The sequence below is a fragment of the Copidosoma floridanum genome, unplaced genomic scaffold (assembly GCF_036245765.1).
Source record: "Copidosoma floridanum isolate Cflo_tuat_1 unplaced genomic scaffold, Cflo_Japanese_pri ptg000006l, whole genome shotgun sequence".
NCBI lineage: Eukaryota > Metazoa > Arthropoda > Insecta > Hymenoptera > Encyrtidae > Copidosoma > Copidosoma floridanum.
Genome location: NW_028321883.1, coordinates 22,978,572 through 23,002,393, shown reverse-complemented (window position 1 = coordinate 23,002,393; position 23,822 = coordinate 22,978,572). Strand labels below are relative to the sequence as shown.

General features: G+C 34.5%; 1 protein-coding gene and 1 long non-coding RNA gene across 2 annotated transcripts; both read left to right on the top strand.

The window, feature by feature from the left end:
* Positions 1–3,207: 3,207 nt before the first annotated feature.
* On the top strand, positions 3,208–7,653 carry LOC106637409 (uncharacterized). The gene is made up of 3 exons (XR_016293719.1): positions 3,208–3,300; positions 7,351–7,478; positions 7,554–7,653. It is a non-coding gene; the product is annotated as an uncharacterized LOC106637409 (long non-coding RNA).
* A 720-nt stretch (positions 7,654–8,373) lies between these two features.
* On the top strand, positions 8,374–13,315 carry LOC106646261 (uncharacterized). The gene is made up of 12 exons (XM_089598808.1): positions 8,374–8,667; positions 9,002–9,408; positions 9,837–9,936; positions 10,031–10,132; positions 10,775–10,933; positions 11,011–11,055; positions 11,736–12,119; positions 12,193–12,599; positions 12,673–12,772; positions 12,831–12,932; positions 13,012–13,173; positions 13,250–13,315. The coding sequence occupies exons 1-12, from the start codon at positions 8,374–8,376 to the stop codon at positions 13,313–13,315; spliced, it is 2,328 nt and encodes a 775-aa protein (XP_089454934.1).
* Positions 13,316–23,822: the final 10,507 nt, after the last annotated feature.

The following is a 23,822-nucleotide window of genomic DNA, read 5'->3' as shown; positions in this document are numbered from 1 at the left end:
TGCATCAACACTGTACTAAAAACATAAATTATTATTGACGTTAGTAACGTTGACACTAACGATTTGAAAAAACATTCATTTATTTTAAACATTTTCCAGAGTTATTACGTATTTTAATTATGACTGGCAAAACATTTTTTCACTTTAACCACCATGTCAATGTCAGTTTCAAAAGTTACGTACATAAGACATTATTTTTTAATATAAAAGTTTATTAGTCTTTGGAAATTTATAAGAAACTTTGCGTGAATTTTTTACGACAAATTCAAACGTTAGAGAATGAAAAAAAAAAATAATAATAATAAAATCGTTACCTATTAACTACTTACGATGATTTGAGACCGCCAAATAGAAGAAAGTTAAAAAAAATCTAATTTGCTTAGATTTTCAGTAAAAGGTCGTGGGCTGCAATAATTACCATTATTATAATGTCAACAATAGTATTCACTGTAATCAGCATAAAAAACGGCGTAAAAAAGGCGAAATGGATTGTCGTGCTGGACGATTACATGAACGTCTGGGGTGTATATTGCCAGCAAGGATTAAATGGTGAATTTCGAGTACTATAATTAAAGACGTTCATCACTTGACGTTTCATCCAACTGATAAATACACTCTCTAATAAAATTCATAGGTGTTTACCCAAACAATGGATTATTGAAGTTTTTACACTTATTGGTGCTCATCTCGGCATTCTTATGTACTTCAATGTACATTGGCTCCTTGGCAAGTTACATTACGGTATCACTGCCAACCATGCCTTTCGAAGACCTACCCGAGTTCGTGCAAGACGGCACGTACAAAATAATTTCCACGAAACATACTGCCCACTATCGACAATTATTGGTAATTTTAAGGGTTGCTCATTGTAAACATCAAAAAAATTTTTATCAAGCATCACGCAAACGTCATTTTTTTACATTTCAAAAGGAATCAGCCGATGACCAGACCCTTCGTGAAGTAACTCCGTACATAAAGAATCTTGATGATATGCCAGAGAGTTATGTAGCAGGCTTTGAGCAGGTAATCATTCCACTGCACGAGTTGGTAGTAATCTTTCAATTTCGATTGCCTATAATCCAAAAATGCATTGGACTTTTGCACTCGCCTTATTTTAAGAATAAATTATATTATTTATAACTTTCGTTACTTTATAATTCATCATAACATTGATTACCTAAACACGTGGTACGATTTGTTCTTACTCAAGAGCAAAGGCACAAAATATTGAAAAGCAAATCCTCACGTACCTGTAAGATGAACAATAATTTTCTTTTTACTCAAGGTCTGCAATGAGAAATCAGTTTATTACGGAAGCATATCTACATTGGAGAAGAATTATCACAACATGCCTTGCGAAGTAAAAAGTATTCCTCTTGACATTCGTCATTCCGAGAGTATTGGCTTGAGGAAAAACCATCCTCTTACTGAATTCTTCAATCATTAGTGAGTGCATTTAAATAAACAACTGTGTAAGAAATATTTTAACAAAGTTTTAAAAAAAAATTTTTTTTTTTTTAGTATTCGTAAATTTAACGAGCATGGTATAATGGAGAGATTAAAATTTAATTACAAAATAAAACATAATGAAAAGGATCTTGTGATGAACTACATTGAACTGGAAGATGTCACGGCTATAATTTTCGTTTTGTTTTGTGGATGTATACTCAGTGGTATTGTATTGCTTTTTGAGGTGATATATCATTGGTTTCACAAACAAAACAAAAGAGATCTTATAATGAGATTTTATAACGCAGGCCAAGCCTGCGGCAATCGTATCATACGTACGTTTAGACGTAACCAGTAAAGCCACTACTACAAGGCAATTTATACAAGATGTTAAAATGGTTTTATTAAAATATGTCTGAAAATGCATGTCTAATTTTACTTTTATCTTGATGTTAAATGTGTATACGTATATATATATGTACTAATTCATGAATAATAAAGTGACTTGTCCAAAACCTTACAAAGTTCATGGGAATTCATTTCTCTTGTACCATTTCTGATTAATAGTTTATACATTTTTCTTATTTTGTATCAAATACAGCGGACGCACTTTTGATTTTTAATAATCTTGGCATCTGATTTATTTAGTCAAGTACGCAATAATGAATTTACTTACAAAATATAATGCGTAATAATAATAATAAAAATAACTATTACAGTAATATTACATTATAATATAATATGTAATTATATTATACTAATAATTGTAATAATAATTTCCTCATCAAGAGTAATGTTGATTTTAATATACACCATTTCCTCAAACTTTTGAAAAAATATTTCTCATTGTTTCACGTAAAAATGACCTCTTTATCCTAAACAAGTGAATCACTACCTTTCTAACATCTCCGGCTTCTCATAAGGTTTGATAAAGCTCGATGGCGATCTGGCGGTATACTATCATAATATCAGAATCTAAAGTAATGTGTGATAAAGACACGAAACGAAATCTCTCATAATCACTTTTGTACGTTTTTTACGTTAATTTGTATCCAATAAATAGGTTTTTATTTATTTTCACCATCTGGATGACAGTACCTAAAGTAGAGAGTAAGTTGCTTTGCAGTACAGTATTGCTATACTATTTAAATAAATAAAAAGAAAAGAAATAATTTCATTGCTAAAAAATATAATAATAAGCTTAAGCTCTCATCTTAGATGACGTCATCTAGATTGTATCACCTTACGATTCCACTATTTACAAACGAATTAATACATTCCCAGAAATTATTAATCACAAAAAATTGGACATTTTTAGCGCTTGTGAAGCGATTTTACAGTTTTATATTACTACTTTTATTCAGAGGTTACAATATTAAAAAAAGAAAAAGTTTTTTTGATGTTTTTGAAATGTTGTGTACTATTGAGGGATTCAATTTATTGTTGCATTTATTCATTCTGTTGTCGAAAAACAATGTTAATCCTATATATTAATTATACTTGAAATTACTTACATAGATTGCATGGCCATCGCTTTTTGTACTGTATCTATTGTGAGATTCGATGAAGTGTTTGACTATTAGTTATAACCGGCTCTTTTTGAATTAGTGGCCATATTGAGCCAACGCATGAAATTTGAGAAGCTACAGTATCGACCAGGTATATATGAGTAAGATTGCATTTATCAGTTGCCGCATTCGGCTTGAACATCGCGGACGTAAAGGTGCGTTAAGTGCGGATACTTTCAAAGTAAAAAAAATGGATAATCGGAAAAGAAGTGGATCACTGTTAAACGTTTTACTTCTTACTTTTAATTTATTAGTTCTCGTTGCCGTTTGCGACGCTGTAAAGGTACGTAAAATGTAATCTACGAAATTATGTTATTGTAGAGGAAATTGACTTTGATTTTTGTATAATTAACAATTGCTAAGCCATTGTAAACTTTCAAATTTACTCATATTATATGTTTTAACTGCATTAAGGACGTTTGGTAGAGATAGAACCCTGTGATGAATCTTTTTAAAATTTTAACCAGACGTTCTTATTGTTGTTACAATATAGCTGTTAAAATTTCAAGAGGTTTGTCTGTTTCGTTTCCGAGATATTGAATTTCAAAGTTCAGTCATTTAAACACGGTCGCTTATGGGGTAACTTATAAAAACTCAGTTTAAAAAAAAAATTGGCGTGATGAATGTCTCCAATTTTTTCATACGTCACAGATAATGTTATTAACTATATGTACACAAAGTTTTACGACGATTGTCTGATTAGTTTATGAATAAAAAAATTAAATAATAGTTCGAAAAAAACGCAACGGCAACGTCGCAAGAAGCGGGAAATTCAAAATGTTCCAGGACGTAAATCAGTAAATGTTTAAATATTATGGTAGATATTTATGTATTTCTGTATAAAACATAAGCTTGTATATGTGTGTGAATGTATGTACATTGGTTCCACCCGTACCCATAAAAAAACAATGTATTATAATAACACATATTTATTTTTCTTAGTAAAATTTTTAATTTGTAATTTTTATACGATACAATTTTTTTACACACGATAACAAAATCACATGCTTTTAGTAATCGCAGAGACTAGAGTATGTCCTTATTATTTAACATATCACTTTCAATGAGACTTTTCAAATCACATAAAAATTCAAGAATTTTATTTACATTAGCTACGAATATAATTCTATGTACATATATCTGTCACAAGTCTTTTTAATTATTTACTTATTTTTATAACATTGTGATAACGAATAAAAATCAAATACTTACATCTTCAGCACAAATACATTACAAATATATACACCTGATGTCATGATGTGTGATATGTGTGCACATGAACACTCACACATTGGAGACCCGTGCGGCGATGCCAAGTCTTCATTCATCGGTACTTCCCCCTTGCCCCGCAAGTGGTTTCGCCCCGCTATCTCTACCGAACGTCCTTAAGAACTTTTGTTCCAAAGCATGTATTTTGTATTACTCATGTTGTACCTAATTACTTTTCATTGAGAAATATGTAGCAGTGGTATTGAGCAAAAAAAAATTTTTTTCCTTGATAAAAAAATCGTAGGGGTAAACGCACCATCTACCGTACACCCGTAAATTCACTTTATTTTGTTACCATGATTGTAAGACAATTTGATACTAAATATTGACTCAGTAAATTTTAAATTGTTATTTAGGATCTCAAGAGAGCACTGAAATTTTTTTGAGGTGTAAGAGCTTTTTAGAATGATTTTATAATAAAAATATGAAATAAAAGTCGTGTTCCTATTTCCGTACTGCCGTTCTCATTACCGGACCCCATCTACCGTACGCGTTCCTATTACCGGACCCCATTCACCGTTTGACGACAGATTTGACTATAACCTCACATTTTTGTTTACAACTGCATATCGATCTCAGTGCCTGCTACATAAATCACGATGAAAATGTCAAAAGCAAAGAAAGATGGAAAATTGAAAATTAAGGAAAAAACGCCAAGTCAATTATGCAATTCAAAAAGATAGCAGACAGAAAAATCAAAAAAAAAAAACAATTACAGAGAGAGAAACAAAGATTAGAAAAAAAAAAAAAAAAATTACGAAAGCAAGAAGAGAAGTTAAAAGCCACTGTAAAGAGAAAAAAGTATGTTGAGGAAGATTTAATGGACGAAACAGAAGTTATTAATTTACAAAAGCAGATTGGAAAACTTCAAGAGAAACAATTAAAACTAAACCAAAAAAGAAACAAAGATCCATCATGAGTAATTTTTGTAATGCAAGTTATTCTTGAATATTCATAACATCGTAAGTTGATTACTATTATAGTCTTAAGCTTTTTTACTGATTTTTGTCAGTCTAATTAAAATATTTAAAAGCAATAATATCTCATGGTATGAAACAGAAATCTTATTAATGAATAAATTTTTTTTCAATAAATGCAAATAAGTTATTTCATATAAACAAGCAGTAATTAAACTTAGATTAGTTTCAGCTTAACGACAATTAAATCTATTAATACTAAATAAAACATCACTTGGCAAAAATTATTCAAGAATAACTTGCATTTCAAAAATTACTCATGATGGATCTTTGTTTCTTTTTTGGTTTAGTTTTAATTGTTTCTCTTGAAGTTCTCCAATCTGCTTTTGTAAATTAATAACTTCTGTCTCGTCCATTAAATCTTCCTCAACATACTTTTTTCTCTTTACAGTGGCTTTTAACTTCTCTTCTTGCTTTCGTAATTTTTTTTTTTTTTTTTCTAATCTTTGTTTCTCTCTCTGTAATTGTTTTTTTTTTTTGATTTTTCTGTCTGCTATCTTTTTGAATTGCATAATTGACTTGGCGTTTTTTCCTTAATTTTCAATTTTCCATTTTTCTTTGCTTTTGACATTTTCATCGTGATTTATGTAGCAGGCACTGAGATCGATATGCAGTTGTAAACAAAAATGTGAGGTTATAGTCAAATCTGTCGTCAAACGGTGAATGGGGTCCGGTAATAGGAACGCGTACGGTAGATGGGGTCCGGTAATGAGAACGGCAGTACGGAAATAGGAACACGACTTTTATTTCATATTTTTATTATAAAATCATTCTAAAAAGCTCTTACACCTCAAAAAAATTTCAGTGCTCTCTTGAGATCCTAAATAACAATTTAAAATTTACTGAGTCAATATTTAGTATCAAATTGTCTTACAATCATGGTAACAAAATAAAGTGAATTTACGGGTGTACGGTAGATGGTGCGTTTACCCCTATCTTATTTCCTTGTCCAAATTATCTTATCAATGTTTTGATGTTTTTGTTTTACTCATTGCTAAAATTCATTACGGCTATACAAACATGTTTTCTTCATAAACATACATGTGTATGTCTATGGTTTTCTTAGTGAATACCACGAATCCATGCATTAAAGTTTAAAATGAGAATTTTATCTTTACATGAATATTCTCGTGAATATTTTACATTGCAAATACAATTTTTAATCTTATTTTGATTCAAATAATTTATGAAAGGAAAACTGAAAGTTATGATTTAGTTACTAAAGTTTTTAATAAACTACAGCGTAATTCTTTAATTTAAAAAATACGGTATTAACAAATTTTCAAATTAATTTTGATATGTTTGGGATCGACGTAAATTAATGGATGTAATATAATTACACAGGACCACAAAAAAAAAAGTGGAAGGGTCCCTTTCAGCAACAATGCGTTTCTTAATATGTACTTTGAGGCGCTGACTTCATTCCCATTGTCTAAATTGCTCTATCACATCAAAATTTTTTACACTTGATAACATGGGGACTACTTTAATTACTGAAATAAAAGCATTGCCGCTTATGGAAACGTTTTTCGTTAATAAAAACGAATTGTGATGTGACCCTTCCACTTATTTTTTTTTTTGGTCCTGTGTTATCTAACACCCAAGATTTGACACTCAGCGGCTTGCATGTCGAGCCATACTTTAACTTTTCAGACATTTTCTGATCAAATACCACCGGTACACTAAATTGGGTGATATAAATAAAGTAACAGTGCTAACCAGATATAAAACTTTTATGAAAAGAAATTAGTTCTACTGGTTATCAAACAATTAAACTAAACAAAAATAATCGATGAACGTTACCTAAATAAGGTTGTGTTATAGCTGAAGAATACCAAAACACTTTTTTTACTTCTGGAAAAGCCTTTAATTTACTTAGTTGTCAATTTGGAACTTTTTTTAAATATGTCATTTCGTTTATCCGATTACTCTGATACTTTGTATGCCAACTATGTCGTACTTTAGTCACCCTTAAAAAGAAAAATAGCACGGGGTATGCGGGCTCAGATGCTACTTTACACACGTTAATTAAAACTAATTTTTGTGGCTAAATAAAAAATGTTTTTGCTAAAAATTATTTGGAACAGAAAAATGAAGGACCGAGACTAATTTCGCCCAGTGACAATCCAACCAAGACAGCCATCACCATGATATTGGTTATTGCAACAACAACATTATCTGTTCTGGTTGTGTTGATGCCAACATTACTTTATTAGTGAGTATTAAATGTTAACAAAACTCATGTCTCTTAGAAAATGAAATTGTACTTAGCAACTGTTTTGTTTTTCAGTAAATTTATTAAATCAAGAAATCCTGAAGAAGATGATGATAGTGTTAAAAATTGAAGTATTCCAAATGTATTTTGTTATTGTATTTTTTAATATTATTAAATGCCTTACATAATAAATTGTTGTTAAAAATAAATATAATATTTAAATTAAATTATAATCCAAGTTATTTACGTCTGAAACTAAAGCACGACAATATTGTTTTTTTTTATATCATATGAATAAACGTAAACTTATTTATATATTTTTTTTTTCCTTCAACCAAACAAACTGATGAGCATTACTCTTGATTTTTATATCACCTAAAATTAATCTTCAAAATATTTGTACCCTCTTCACTTTTATATTAATAAAACAATTTATTTTTTAATTTATACACGGCTGGGTACCACTTTGGATCGTTTCAGGGAATTTTACTTTAACATTATAGCTTACAATTTTATAGCGAAGACCTAAATGTGAAAACGTCATGCTTTACACAGCAAGAATGAACCGATACGGAAATTTAAAATTAATGCGAGCCACTTCACCTCCGCAATTTTCGTTTCCCTTGTAACACCTAATAATAGGCAGTTACGTACTGTACATTGGAAAGTCTTATTACGGAATATCGAGCAGATCTTAATAGAATACCTTTGCTCAGCTGGACGTAACATCATCTCTACAAATTTTTCTTTATTTACCGCAACATATAATATACTAGTGAACACAAAAAAAAAAATTATAAAAATACCCACATTTGTAATAATAAATGTATTGAATCTAAAAACTCGGCTACTTTACTTGAAAATTGGTGCAAAACATAATTTCGATCGGTTTAAAATGAAACATTCAAAGAAACTTTCTAGAGCTATTAACTTTACCAAGTACAGTGTATTGCTATTGCGCTGCTGGCCACCTACGAAAAGTGCCAGCAAAGTACAAAATTTGATTTTTGACCTCTCATGGTGGGCGATGTTTGTGTCGTCCATATGTTTGCAATTTCTACTTTTGGCGTCCGTTTTTGTGCACAAAAACGATTCACAAATCATGACAAAATCGATCTGCCTTTTCTGCGCGGTCAGTCAAACTACAATAAAGACGCTTTTTTGCAGGATACGACGTAAACAATTACAGGTTTGTACTCGTTTTATTTTTAACCTTTATCTAAAAAATTTTTGAACTTTAATTAGAAAAAAAAAAAAAATAGATTAACTTTACTACACAAGTTGTTGTAAACTAACTAATAACTATTAAATAATTGCTCGTTAAGTAGTAATCGTATTCATTGTATTTAACGAAATTTTTTTTGTATCATCAAATGTCAAAGTATTTAATTGATGAAAGTTAGATATAAATTCTTGTTATTATTAGGAATAAGCTAATACTTATATACAATATTACATAATACCAAGTAAAAAATATACTACACAAATAGAATAATTTTAATAATAAAATAATTGTTGTTCAGAAAATACTTGAAGAAATGGAAGATTTTTTAAGTGGCATTAACCCTTTCGAAAAACAAATCCTTGAAAAGTACGTCACTCAATGCACAGGCTTGCATTTCTACGTTACAGCATGGACTTACTTAACATCAATTTCCTTCATCATCATGCCTTTATTCGTTTCACAAAGTTTTCCAACTGATGCTGTGTACCCTTTTCCGTTAGATAATGTTTATGTTAATGCGTTGGTTTATGCTCATCAGTCACTTGTTGGCCTTCAAACTTCAGCTGCTGTTTTGCTCGATTGTCTTGTGGCCATGTTGATATGGTTTTTGTGCGCTAGGTTTGAGATAATGGCTTTAACAATTGGAGACTGCAAAAACTTCAAGGATTTGAGGTGTTATTTCGACAGATACCACTCGTTACTGAGGTGAGTGGGAATCTTTATTAAAATTTTACTTGACTTGACTAGATGTAATAATTAGAGGGCGAACATTTAGTTGGCTTTACTAAAAAAAATTTATATAGTAAGTTGTTTTAATCATTTTAATAATTGGAAATAGTAGTTATGATTATATTAATATGTACAGAAAAAAATTTAGCAAAAATATTTCTTTCTTGAACACTGAAATATCACAGCCATTTTTTTGAATGAAACTTTCGGTTGGACTGACTAATTGTTTTTTTTTTATACTTATAACTAAGAATTGTTTTAATCTGACTATTTTTATAATTTTTCGTTAAAAACCTATTTTCTGTGGTCACATTCAGTAAATAATACGGGGACAATTTTGGATCAACAACTCAGGAAGATTTTTGGAGATTTTTTTTTAACAATGAATACAATTTACTTCACAGGTACACTGATGATGTAAAAAACACTGTTGATCTTCTTGTATTTGCAACATTGATAACTTCAGTTGGTGGAGTATTGTTTAGTCTGATTCAGCTCGTAAGCGTATGTAAAAATCAAAAGTATATATACTTATCTAATTGTACCGATATCTGAGTTACAACCATTTTTGTAATAAAAACTGTGTGGTATTTTAAAGGATCAAACATTAGCAATCAAAGGACAGTATACTGTTGTTGCTATTACAGCTAGTGTAGGTCTTTATACGTGCTCGTGGGCAGCAGACCATTTACTTGAAAAGGTAAACTTTTCGCAATGAGTAAGACTTGGGGAGGTTTCATGGTTTTGTAAAAATTAAGAGAAATACAGTCAATTTATAAAATATAACTATTCAGCGCAATAGAAATCTGTGTAAATTTTCGAACATTCAATAAGGAAATTCATGTCAATAGCAAAACATTTTTTTTAATATCATCCTATTATTGGGAAAACGGAAACATAAAATTTAGGGATTTATATAAAGTTCAGTAAAACACTTATTTATATTATAAATCATGGTGCACAGCTATAATGGTAACATAATCAGATGGATGAAATAGGAAACTTCTAATTTTTTCAGACTGTCCTTTATAATAAGCTATGAATCCAAGCCTCATTTAACTCAGATCCAGGTAGTTAATGATTATATATAAATGATCAATTTTTTCAGTAGTAGAAAATAAAGATATCGTTTAGTGTATAGATGCAAATGACTTGAACATCGTGAAAAAGGTTTTGGTATATAATGAATAAGAATCCATTGTGGAAATTTGTGGTTATTTTTGTAAATATCGTGAAGAAACTTTTTTTAGTATAAATTTAGTGAGACAGTTTTATACCATAAAACCTCTCTAATAAAAATGTGTATATTGAGGCCAAAAAGTCAATTGATTCTTTTTTTTAGGGGAATCTAGTCGGTGTTGAGGCGTTCCATTGTAATTGGTATGGCATGGAAAAAAAATGTAAAACATGCATATTACAATTTATTATGCAATCTCAGAAGCCAGTGATAATCAAAGCCAATCGAATGCTTCCCACTTTGTCGCTAGCATTCTTTTCACTGGTAAGAATATGATGTATTTATTTTTTGTGAAATGGAAAACATGTTAAATTACGATTTTGTTAAATCGATTGGGTTAGTTCCTGTCGACATCTTTCAGATTTTTTACAGCTTTGAGAGTAATGGTAGAAAAAAACGATTAAAAGAATTCAACGTACTCGTTATACAGTCAACTTCGTAAATATTTTAGAGGAATGGCCTTGGTAAAAGTAGTGGTACAAACCTGAAAATGTAACATTGATTCATTTGAAAATTCATCATACATCACTCAATTATTTAATTTCTGTTTGTTAATTTTTTTTTAAACTTAATGTATTGGACAACTTACACAGAATTTTTTTAGTGCATAAAGTCTAATAAACAGTTTATATGCAGAGAGACACACGTCTAATACATACTAATGTTTTAAGTCGTTAAATTCAAACCTTGAGTAGAAATAAACTTTTCCAATGCAAAAAAAGAAAAAAAAAAAAAAAGAAAAAAAAAACACTACCTTTCTGTTAAACACGACAGACATGGATAACATTCAAATGATGACTCTTTCTCCAGTACAAGGTGAGCCCATAAAGTACGTGCGCGATACAACATCCGTCGAATTCAATGCAACATAATTACAAAGTACGTTGTTGCTTCCGTACAAGAAAATTGCTCGTAATAGCAGCCACATCTTATTTTTAATTCATCAAACTTCCCAACTACTATCGACAAGTCGGTGTAAAACGTGCTGTAAAGCATTGCTTCCCCGTTAATTAAATTCTCGAGGCGAAGAAGTGCTTTAATGCACTTCAAAAGGCAAGTGTTACAGCCTGTTATTTCCTCTCCACCTATATGTGCTGAGATGATAATACGTGCTGCATCCATCGAGGCATTTCAAATGAAAATAACGAGGTGTACAACGAATCCTCGAGTATCGCCTGAGAAAGCTCTGGCGTTTACGAAAATGAGTGTCGTGCTGGCTGCCGTCTGGCCACCAGACATCGAAACCAAAGGATTGCGAATGAAACTTGTGGACTTGGTTTGGTGCTGCTCTGTTTTAAGCTCAATGTGCCTGCTGTTGCCGCTTCTCGCATCCATTTACGTGTACAAGGATAGTCCCATCGTTGTGTCGAAGTCCGTGTGTCTGTCTTGTGCCGTGACGCAGGTCATCATGAAAACTATCGTTTGTCGGGTGAATCGAAAAAAAATTCAGGTATTTACCATACAATGCGTTGATCATTGCCTCTTCCTCTCGATTACACGTTAATTTCGACACACACTTGCAGTTGTTGTTGAAAGAGTTGGACGACTTTCTGAAGACGGCAAAGTTGCGCGAGCGACGAATGTGTCAGAAGTATGTCAGCAAAAGAGCGTCGTTTCACATGGTCATCACATTGTGCTGTTACGGAGCTTCGTTGTTTGTGATTTGCGGTCCCATATTTTTACCATATTCATTACCAACGGACGCGGTTTATCCGTTTTCCGTGCAAACAGGCCCCGCGTGGAGTCTCACTTACGTGCACCAAGCCATCGCTGGGTTTCAAGCTTCCGCGGGTATGTGCGTCGACGGCTTCGTGGCTTTTCTCCTTTGGTTCACGGGAATCAGATTCGAGCTGCTGTGCCGGAAATTCGAAAATATTCAAAACATGCAGGAGATGTACCAGTGCATCCGAGAACATCAAAAAGTACTGAGGTCATTCATTTTCTCGCTTGATAACAATGCCGAGTTTGTCGTTGGAAATCTTTAATCACTTGAAAGCTTTTAGATACGGTAAGGAGCTCGTAGGAGCTTTTCGCTACGTACTTTTTGCCACAGTGTTTTCCGTAACGGCGGGACTAGCATTTGCCGGAATATATCTATTCAGCGTAAGTACAAGTTTTCAGCCTCTGGCATTGTAATCAATTCTAATTATACTTTTTCCAGCCTCAACCAATATTCGTGAAAGGACAATTTGCTATTGTTTCCATCAGTGCTGGTATCAACTTGTACGTGACAGCTCTACCTGCTGATAACTTGATAGTCATGGTAAGCTTTGACAATCATACATCAATAATTGCATATAGTTGATGAAGAGTAAAGTAATACAATGTTGAAAACAATGTAGTGCAGGAAATTATCTGATGTGGCGTATACGTCTTTGTGGATACGTAATTCATCGGGCGCCATCACTAAAAATTGGATAACCATTGTCCACAGAGCACAAAAACCCGTGACAGTCAACATTCCAGGTTTAATCAAAGAATTGTCTCTGAAATACTACTTTAATGTAAAGACTATATTGATATCACTTTAAACAATTAACTTTTTGACATTTTGCATTGATATACATTTTGGCATTCCAGGTTTTATCCAGTACCTTCTCATATTTTACTGCTCTGCATGTTATTATGATGAAAAATGTTAAGTAATGAGTATATTTATATACTTGAATCTTGGTATTTTTGGTAAATTGCGAGAAATATAAATTGTAACCGAAATGTAAGTTATCTTATCCATCTTTATATGATCAAACCGCACACGCACACACACATTTTATCTTAAAAGATTGATTGTTACATATCTGTGGCCCATGTTTTTGTTTGTGTTTGGATGAGACAGATTACGTAGTTTGTTTGTCAGAGTTTAAAAAAAAACAAACTCCTTCAAGTGTAGCAATATCAAATTAACATGATCTTAAAAGATAATATTTGATTTATTTGCCTATTAAAACAATACAAATAATTGGATCTGAACCCAAACAAAAGTTATCTTATTTTTATTTATTTATTTACTTTTAACCTAAGTTTGGAGCATTTGCGTGGGATGAGACGATTTAAATTCCATTTTTACGGACATGTTTACCGTAAAATGACCTTAAATTACCTTCATTTTTCATTGTTATATATTATAGTTGAACGTACAATTATTTGCTTTTTCGATAAAAAATTAGTCAATGTCCCCCTAAAAGTTATATAACTTTTGTCTAAACACTTTTTCGATGTAGGTCCTTCCCATAAAGTTATTCAGGTGCTTGTTTTTGCATTACCTCATGAAAACTGCAGATTTTCTGCTTACGAAAGATTGTATGTAACAACACTGTTACGGTGGTTCCACATAGACTAGGGTTGTATCTATGTAGTGTTTTCCTAACAAAGTTATACTTTGAATTTGTAAAGATATTTTAAGAACAAATATATTAATCTTTAATCAACTGTATTTAACGAATTAATTAACTTCTAATATAAAAAGCACAGGGGTTTTGCAGAGTGCACCACATGGTTGTGAGGGTGTTCAGTCTGTCACAGAAATGTTTTACTTGATACGGCCTTTTTGTGCCCATCGCTAATACAAATACCAGCAAACTGGACGTTTAATTTTTCAACTTAAGCAATTCCTTGTATTACTTATTATTATCTTGCAATCCATGACAGAGTAAATATTGCCAGCTTTGAGGTGATTCGTAAGGCTTCATAAAACATTTCAATACTATGGTATAAGTATATATACATGCCAAGCACTTTTCAGTGTCCTTTTAAGCACTCCAGTCCCTGCATTTGTTTTCTAATATTTCATTGAAGAGCGAAAATTTTGTCATTTACGTGTCAATAATTTTTTTGCAGATAGGAAAAATGAGAATAAAAACTACATTTCATTCCTGTATTAAATTCTTCGAAATAACATTTCCTTTGGGATTAATTATCCAGTTTAGCTTTATTATTCGAATCAATCGATGAAATTCTATGGTTGTTCCGTGGCTTCACGGAAGGGAACACATGCTGGAACAGGCTGATAATTGATTGATAGGCTACATATGCAGATAATAATAGTGCAGAAGGTGAGAAAAGGGATGTCAAGGAGTTTACAATTATAATATGACAATGTATGTGTGTATGGAATATCTTAAAAGCATTTATTTGATGAGAAAACTTTTTAAATTTTGCACACATTTAAGGTATAATTTTTATAAAAATTGCAATGGTTCTTATCCATAAGACATAATGGTTTAAAATTTACGATGATTCATGCATCTGATCTCAAGCACTTGTGTTTGTATAGGTACATGACGAGACGATGAAAAAAATTTGGAGAGGAACTTACGATTATAAAAAAAAGTAATGAGTTCTATAAGTTAAAGATTTATCGAGGTTATTTACTATGGAGTTAACAACTAATATATCTATAGTATTCTTTTTTTAAACTCAATATACGCATAAAAATACTTGAATAATTGTTCCAGGACACAAATAACTTAAAAAAACTTTTTTTATTTTTTTTTTTATAACTTTTATTAAAAGCGTTGTTTTACCTATGACACCTTCATGCCTTACTAGTTTAAAATAAACACATTTTTTAACACTTGAATAATCAGGGGTAGTTCTATTTCAAGGGCCAATGTGATGAATTGGGGATTAGAAAACATCTAAAAACTTGGTTCTTACATCCATGGAAGCTACTGTACACAATAATAAATAACAATAAAAACCACATGTACCTTAATATGAGTAATGAATATTTTTTTTAATTGATAATTGATTTTTCCTAAGCCCAACTTTTATGATACAAAAAAAAATTTTAAATATGAAACAAGTGTCTCTTAAAAAAGCATACCTCTATAGAACAGTAAGGAGTGTATTTTCCATGTTCCAGCTGGCATCGATCGATCTTATTATTTATGAATATATAAAGGTCGAGTGAATCTACAAAAACAATTCGAGTACGTCCTTTCTTTATAGGTCAAAAGGTATGGATTTGAAATATACGAATGAAGCGGCGACACACCAACACAACAAAAAAAGTGAGACATTTAGCAATTTGTATATAGATTTGCATCAGCTTCGCGATGCGCTGCAAATCAGCAATGAAACGAATAATCCAGAGTAATAGGACCAACGAACAGTTATTTGCATACGATATCTGCTGTGGTTAAGGGTCTTGGTAATCCAGAATCAGATCCGAAACTGCTCGAAGGTTGAAATAAATAAGATGATGCGGTATACACTCTTGAGAAGCTTACACTCAAAGGGACTACGATTTTCTAATCTTGATGACTTTGAGTAGCCTAAAAAGTTCTAACTTTTTCAAGTTGGTTCAAAGTTGTTCGTGACTCCAGCGAACCATTCCCAATGGCTTCTGATGGACGATTGCATTTTGACAATACTAAATTACCCTTACAACTTCGCAATAAATAGATAAATTACAAAAACGAGTTCTTATCTTTTTCGTGGAATTTGGTTTTTTTTTTTTTGTTTCAAAATGTTTATTTATTGTCCGTTGTCGATAATCTTCGAAAAGTAAGTTTTGAAAATTCCAAATAATCCCTTCTCATTGGAAACCCAAAATTTGAGTAACACAACTCTAAAAAGTCATTACAGGGTTAGAATTAATTTTGAAATCATACCAGGAACTTGTATGAAATTCAGAATTTTTCAAAATACTCTATCTAAAAAAAAAAAGAAGTGTTCCATTGACGCATCGCTTTTTTTCCTAGCGATCGATGGGCATGTCCACGAAGCTCCCCCTCTACTCTTAATCTCTATTAGTAGCGATGTCAGGGTTGAGCCAAAGGGAAAAACTACGTATCCTCCATTGCATCCCATATGGGTACACAATGTGCATGACGGGCAACTTTTTCTAACCCCTAATTTGCAGCTCTGCTCATAGCATATTTATAATTATATTCGTATGCGACCTCCATGGGCTTTTTTTTATGTTTGTTTCATCAGCTTTCATATTTTGTAGCTTACATACGTACAGTCCAGTATAATTTTTTTTTTTACAATGTTAGTTTAATGATAGCCAATGAAAATACAGCACGTGAAAAAAAAGGGAATCACATTTATTAAAATGTTTCAGTAATTAAACCGTAAAATGTTATTAAATTGTATACCTTAAAATTACTTATTATCATAAAAAATAGTCAATTTTACTATCAATTAATTGTAAAATAGTTTACAAAATGTTAATCTTCCTGTCCATTTTTCATATCCTTAATTTAGCATTTTGACCTAAAGATTCCTTGCTTTTTCTTTTTGTTTAATCTACAGATTTCTGTAATAATATAAAACAGAAGCTCTTACAAAAATCAGTTACCATACAAGTGTTATTATCTGGAAACTTTTATAACAACGGCAATAAAAAGTGCTTTCCTCCTTACCAACACGCGCTATCAGTTTCGTCTTTTATTATAGCTTATACGTCGCAGTATATTATACGCAGACACAATTAAAAACTCTGCAATACGCGTTTTCTCATTTTGCAATTATACCGAGCTTTGGTACATGAAATGAAATTTTAAACAACGAGAGAAGCTGACGATATTGCAAAAAAGGGCCCATAAAAGAATACACCTTTACATACGTACAAAGATGAGATGAGAGCGGGTATAGCTCTGAAAGCCCGACTTTCTCTTCATTTCCACCTTTGTGCGGTCCGACGCGGTGCGCAAGATTAAGGAAGCCTTACGGGGCTGGTGTCAAATGCGCATTCATTCGCCGGAGAGACGACTAGATTACATTTACATTTTTATTTCCCGGCGCTCTCTTTGAGGCTACGTATATATATATATATATATATACACACGCTCGTCCCTGCATTGACTTTTTCCTTATCAGGCTTCCCTACTCATTCGCACGTTCTAAGAACAAGCGCACGCACGAGCCTTGGGGTAATTTATTCATCGATTTTTCTTTCTCGTCCCACAGCGCGCACGTGATTGAAAATCATCAAGTACCTCTGCGAATGGTCGTATCTTGGTGGATATAAGTATTTTACGAGGTCTATTCAAAAAAATGCAATGTCTGACCGAATACTTGCTTGTACTACTTAATTTCGTTGATGCCAAAATGAACCTTACGCGCAGCTATGGGGCGAATCCCACGATTGTGGCACCGATGAGAACAAATTCTTTCAAGCTTGTACGGCAAAAATAAATGCTTGAGTTTTTTTTTTTTACGGTGGAATTATTCACGAGTGGAATTCATCGATGCGGTTTTAAGTATATATCTCTATACAAAGACTCGAAAGGATTTTTTTTTTTTTTTACCGAAAATCCATTTAATTCTGAGGCATATGAAAAGCATTGTCATCGAGTGACGTAGGTATAATGTATGGCTCATTTCACCGATGAAAGACAAATTTCCATTGTTCACGGGCGTAACAAAAGAAAACACTTGCAGAGAGAGGAACAACTCACCGGCCAAACGATTGCCTTGGAGCGGAGATACGATGCAAAGCGCGAGGGAGACGTGATTCTTCCTCTTGAATAAGGGGTTCAAGGGTCGAGGTAATGGCGCGCGTTTCGAGGGGAGTTTGGTAATTGTCTACGGGCGTTATTAAGGTGAATTAAGGCGCCTCGGAGCCACCTGAGATTTCTCCGGGAAGTACGTGCTCTTTCGGCGAGCGAGACGGCAAGAGTGTAAACGAGTAAATAGACGGAACGAGTGGGAAGGGCAACTAACGTAAATTGGAACGATGGGCTGATGGCCGCGATTATCGCGGAACCGAACGTGCGTTCGGATTGTATTGTTTTGATTCCTGAGAGATACGCACTTGCATTGAAAGAAAAAAAAAAAAAAAAAAAAAAAAAAAAAAATTGAGGGTGGTTGGGTACCGGGGTTCGATGTCGACGCGTATTACGCGGGGACGGCTGGCTAGGAACTTTGTTCCCCGTGCTCCGCGAGTTGGGACGTCAAAAGCAGGCGCGAGCTCGTCACGCGCAACGAGCAAAGGAATTGACTGAGTGCCGTTGCCGCGGGTGTACAGGCTCGAGTGCCGTATAGCCTATATTATACATGCACGCTGATGTTCGACGTGTTGCAGCAGGGCTTTCATGCAGGTTCTCTCCATATCACGCCAGACAGTGCCAACGAGGTTGCACTCTCGCGAAAATTGGAAACTCCTCATTCGATACGTATATGCCTTGCGCGTGTTTATGCAAGCGAAACCCGGTATCCGGGAGCTTTTTCTCGTATTGATGTTTCCCGTGGATACAGAGAAGGACTTTCGGTACAAAATGACGAGTTTATTCAAGCGTTTTGTTGCAGGTTGATACTTTCTGTATAGAAGAGGTTTAAAGAAATCCAATTGAAGTGCCTGATAAGGCGTCGTACCGGTCATTCGTATACATAATCTCACATTTCGTGCATCTCAGCAATGAATGGCCACAACATTGTTATGCATTCCAGAAACGTCCAGTTACAGGATGTTATGATTTCATCAGCAAGACTGCCGGTCATCCGGATACCTTACTCATTCGAATGTAACTTTCACACAATTACCATTGTAATTTTCATTTTCATGAATCATCAAACTCTCATCGAGTTGACAAACCCCGGAGCCTTTGATTCCCCTTCTAGAACATCGCCACTTTTTCGATACTCCAGAAAAAAAAAAAAAAGGAAAGATCTTTAGGTGCGTATAGAGGTGAGTAGGCCTTGGTAAACGTATAATCATCAGTCAAAAGACGTCAAAACGATAACGCCCTACCGATTTATTGTAACCGACTCCCCCGAAGCTCAATGGCCTGCATTCACCAGAAAAAGATTTGTAAAAACAGATGGTAATATCATCATGTACGTGTACATATGTAGACGCAGTCACGCACCGGCGCTGACACATACATTACGCCGGTTACGCGTGTGCGTTACGACTCGTGTTCTTGGCCGCGCGACGTGTAAGCTCAACGGGACGCTATATTTGCGGTACGTCCCGGACCGGGGATTCCCCGTATACACGCGACACTTATGCAACGGAAATAATGCGTCACAGTCGAGGTCACAGTTAGCCATGGCAAATGACTCCGCGTTGTGGTACGTTTAACCGGCCTCGACACTTTGGAACCGCGCGCATACAATATATACCCTTGGCAGTTGAGATGTTTGTCGTTTCTCGCCCAAATTGAGATTTCCCGTTTGCTCGACTAAGTATTCGGGTAATTTTGATGGAGATACGCGCGCGTTGCACTTCAATCGCTATGGTATATCAATATAACGGGTCTTGTTGAAAAAATTGCAAGACCAACAAATGTTTGTCGTTGTTTCGAGTGCACTGCAGAGGACAAAACAAGTCGTCTTTATCCAGGTACAATGATTGGCGACTGGTTGGATCATCTTCGGGACTAGCTGTGCGAGACAGGCGGCAGATAACTGATTGATCGATTGATAAAGCGTATACTCATTACACAATGACGTATACGCAAGTGATGTAGCGTGGCAAGGTAATATCGCCCACAACACCATTTACATGCTCCTGATACACCGTTGTGTTCAGGGAAAGTGATGGATACGTTGTGCTATGGGTAACGTCGCATAATCACGCAGATCACCAATAATTGACAAATCAACGAGCAAACGATAACCCAATTTTTTCTAGTCCAACTTATCGTTTAGTATCGTCTTCTTCTCCCATCTTGACCTGTTGAGGCTAGTGATGCACGAATGCGTCAAAATCTATGTACAAAAGCACGAGACAGGGACAACCAAAACTAGAAATGCTTGTTTCTACGCGTCACATTGTCCAGAGTATAGTCATCGTCTTCGGTTTTATCGGAAAAATAAGTAGTTCAACCTGCTGCGTACCGTTTATTGAACAAAGTGACGGTATATATATAATCGACTCTTTCGGTGCGATTCAGTTTGAAAAAAAAAGTTGGAATATCCAACGAGGAGCATTAGACAATACCGAGAAATTGGTAAAGTTCGCAACACGAAGCTACATCCACTTCTGGAGACACGTCCAAGACAAAAGTTTCCATCCCCAAAGGAGGGAAATGGAAATTTTTTTTCGCGGAACCGCTCGCGTGGACAGGATGTCCCACACGTTCGAACGGAGCCGTGAATCTGTCGAGTTTCCCCCTACACGCGCGTAGAAAGGTACGGACGCGTCCAACACGTGTCCAATGTCCGCGTACAGGTGTCACAAGGCCGTACGAGCTTGTTGTTGTTGTTGTTTTCTCTCCATCCACCCTTGCGAGCCCCGTATCGTTGCAACAACGACGCAGATACACGCGGGGGGGGGGGGGGAGAATCGAGAAGAGACGCAGAAAGAAAGGAAGAGAGGGTAGGTGGGGTGGGCTAGTTTCATTTATAAAGCTCGAATCGCTATGAATCTTTTATGAGGCCGGACTCGGCCGAGCCGGCGTTTCCTACTCCCTCTCCCCACGATCCATTAAAAGCGCAAGCCCCTCTGGTATACAATGATGCGCGCGTGTGTGCGTATAATGGCAACGGTGTATACGTATATACGTGCACACCCAATAGCCGCGATATATGCATCATTTATGCCTTTTTATCGGCTCGTTTTATCACTATCAATTATTAATACTATAATTATTCACGTAGGCAGTCTCTGCAATTACGAGGAAGAGAGAAGAAGAAGAAAAAAAAAAAAAAAAAAAACCACTTTGACGGATCTGTGGTATATCTGAATCGGGTGCATTGCATTTCTGTTCTCGTATACATAATTGATGGATATATATAATAATAACTTTTTTTTTTAATTTATATACCCGTTACATGAAAAATTTCGTTGATGGTCCATGCAAATAATGTCTTTTATCTCGCGTTAAATTGAACATTTTTCGACAAAACCTGCGTAATGTTCGTCGATCCTGAAAAGATAATTAAAAAAAAAAAAAAAAAAAAAAAAAAAAAAAAAAAAAAAAAAAAGGGGGGGAAAAAGAGCGATTGAGGTTGAAAAAGATAAAACACGAAAACATACACACGCACATCGTGTGCTTTTACCAAAACAGCACCCACGCGTCGTCCGGCTCACCAAAGTGGCGCCGAGAGCGCTCTCGAAAATTTTACCCCTCCACCCCCGCCCATATACACACACTCCAAAGCTATATTCACTTTTACCCGGTAAATAATAAGCAGAGGCGCACATATATATACGCGGGGAGGTGATTGTCGGGGGCTGTATATATATATATGGCGGTACGTTGTTGTCCCGATCTATACATACGTATACACGCACGTAGCGTTTCCTTGCATCCCTCCCCTCAGTACGAAAAAAGGAGCTCTCGCTTTTTATTGTGGCTCTGTCGATATTATCGGAAATCAACAAGTCCCGCCACCCACGCTGTCGTTGCTGCTGAACTCGAGTGGGTCATCCGCGGGAATTCAATGGCGCGTGTGTGTCGAGGCACATACATCTACTTATGTACATACAAAGTCGTGGTGCACACGCGTATATAAAAAGCCAACATTGTCGTGAGGCGATCGCGTCCTCTCTTCTTTCACAGCTGTATACTTAGTTACCGTTACCCCAATATACCTGCTGTACTCGTGTGTGGTACTTATCTCTGGTGTTTCTTTTTTTTCTAATTCTGCAGCGGACCGCGGACCCTTGGACTTTTTCAAGATGCCCCCCCGCGTAGCTTTACGAGCTCGACTGTCTCTCACACTACATGGGTAACGAGTGTAGCTGTACTTGCTCGGCGAATTTATTTCACGTCTTTCGAACGGGACAATTCAACCCACAGTCACATGGTTTTCGTGAAATATCATGAGGGTAAGTGGGGGGAAAAACACATCTTGGTTATCCTGTCGATCCTGTAACTTCGAGGTAACACATTTCATAAGACTATGTACCTTGGAACTATACTTACGGAGATGAGAGACTGTTAACTTTGCATTTGGGCACTACGAAATTTTATATGTCGTTTTTTTACTCACAAGTGTCCGTTGGTAGATTTATTTTTTCATGAAAAATCATGATGCAAAGAGTCGAGCTCGAGTTAAAAAAAGGTTTTTCATAAACCCTTTTTCCACATAGTTTTTACGCTAAAGTTACTCTCTTAATTAACAATGAAATTTCAATGAAGAAGCCGCGAGGTTTTAAGTAAATTTAAATTTATGGCAGAAACCGGGGCAAATCCCTCGCATAAAACACGGTTTGAAAATTGGCCGTTAAATTTTTAGTGCGCAACTAAACACAGCGCGCACAAAGACAGTACAATTTAATTTTAGCTAGGGCATTAAGTCGTAAGGATTTGTTACAGCTTTTTGCTTAAATTGACGTTGCTAGTAATAATTGTGTTGAAAAAAACAAAAAAAAAAAAAAAAACCAAAATTGGAATAAAATCAAAAGACAATTCAACGAACAGACGCGGTAATTTTCATGGAATATAAAAAAAAATGCAAGCAATGGCACAGAGTACTTTTCGAGATTTTTAAATTAAAAAAAGCTGATGAAACCAAGGCTTATATTAACGATGGGATAACGTGAGATTTGTTGGATTGAAATCGCGTCTACATTTTGAGCGTACAAATTGGCCATAAACGTGTATTTTACTATTCGCATGCCATTTATCAGGTCTTTACTTGGAAAAAAAAAGTTTTCACGTGATTAACTAAAGCTTATTGATCAGTGATTCTCATTGATTTTATAGCAAAAGAATTTTTAATTAACACCAAATTTCAAAGTACGATAAAAATCAAATTTTTGATATATTCACACGTACCAACTGAGTATTGATTTAATTAAAGATTTACAGTAGGATGAAGCTGGTACGCGGTGTTTCTGTCTTTCAACAAGTCTTTTTGAAAGAAAAAACATACAGGTACCTCCCATTATTTTTTTTTAATGAAAAATAATGAATAAATATTTGAAACAAAACATCAACACTACTTGTTTGTCTGAGAAAAATTTATTTGTCAATGATCAGAAATTGTCTTGATATACCTCTAATTTGCTAAATTAGGAGGTGGGAGTGTCACGTGTGTGTATGAAAACATTTTGTTCCACAGCAGTGAAGAAATTTCGCGGTAACCAACCCCGAGACCGCGATTGGTCGGTATGTGAAAATGGGGATAGAGAAAGCCACATATCATCGGCTACTTGTTACGAAGTGGCCTTTCACGCAGAAAATGTAACCGCTGGTCTAGTTGCGATCGTTGCTCACAGTAAACAGAAATTCGAGGTCGATTTCATTTT

Excerpts from the sequence above, each read along its gene's own strand:
- LOC106646261 (XM_089598808.1), top strand. The coding sequence starts at position 8,374 with ATGAAACATTCAAAGAAACTTTCTAGAGCTATTAACTTTACCAAGTAC. Across the intron at positions 10,934-11,010 it reads CGCTAGCATTCTTTTCACTG|TTCCTGTCGACATCTTTCAG; the intron begins GTAAGAATATGA and ends CGATTGGGTTAG. Across the intron at positions 13,174-13,249 it reads CTCTGAAATACTACTTTAAT|GTTTTATCCAGTACCTTCTC; the intron begins GTAAAGACTATA and ends TTGGCATTCCAG.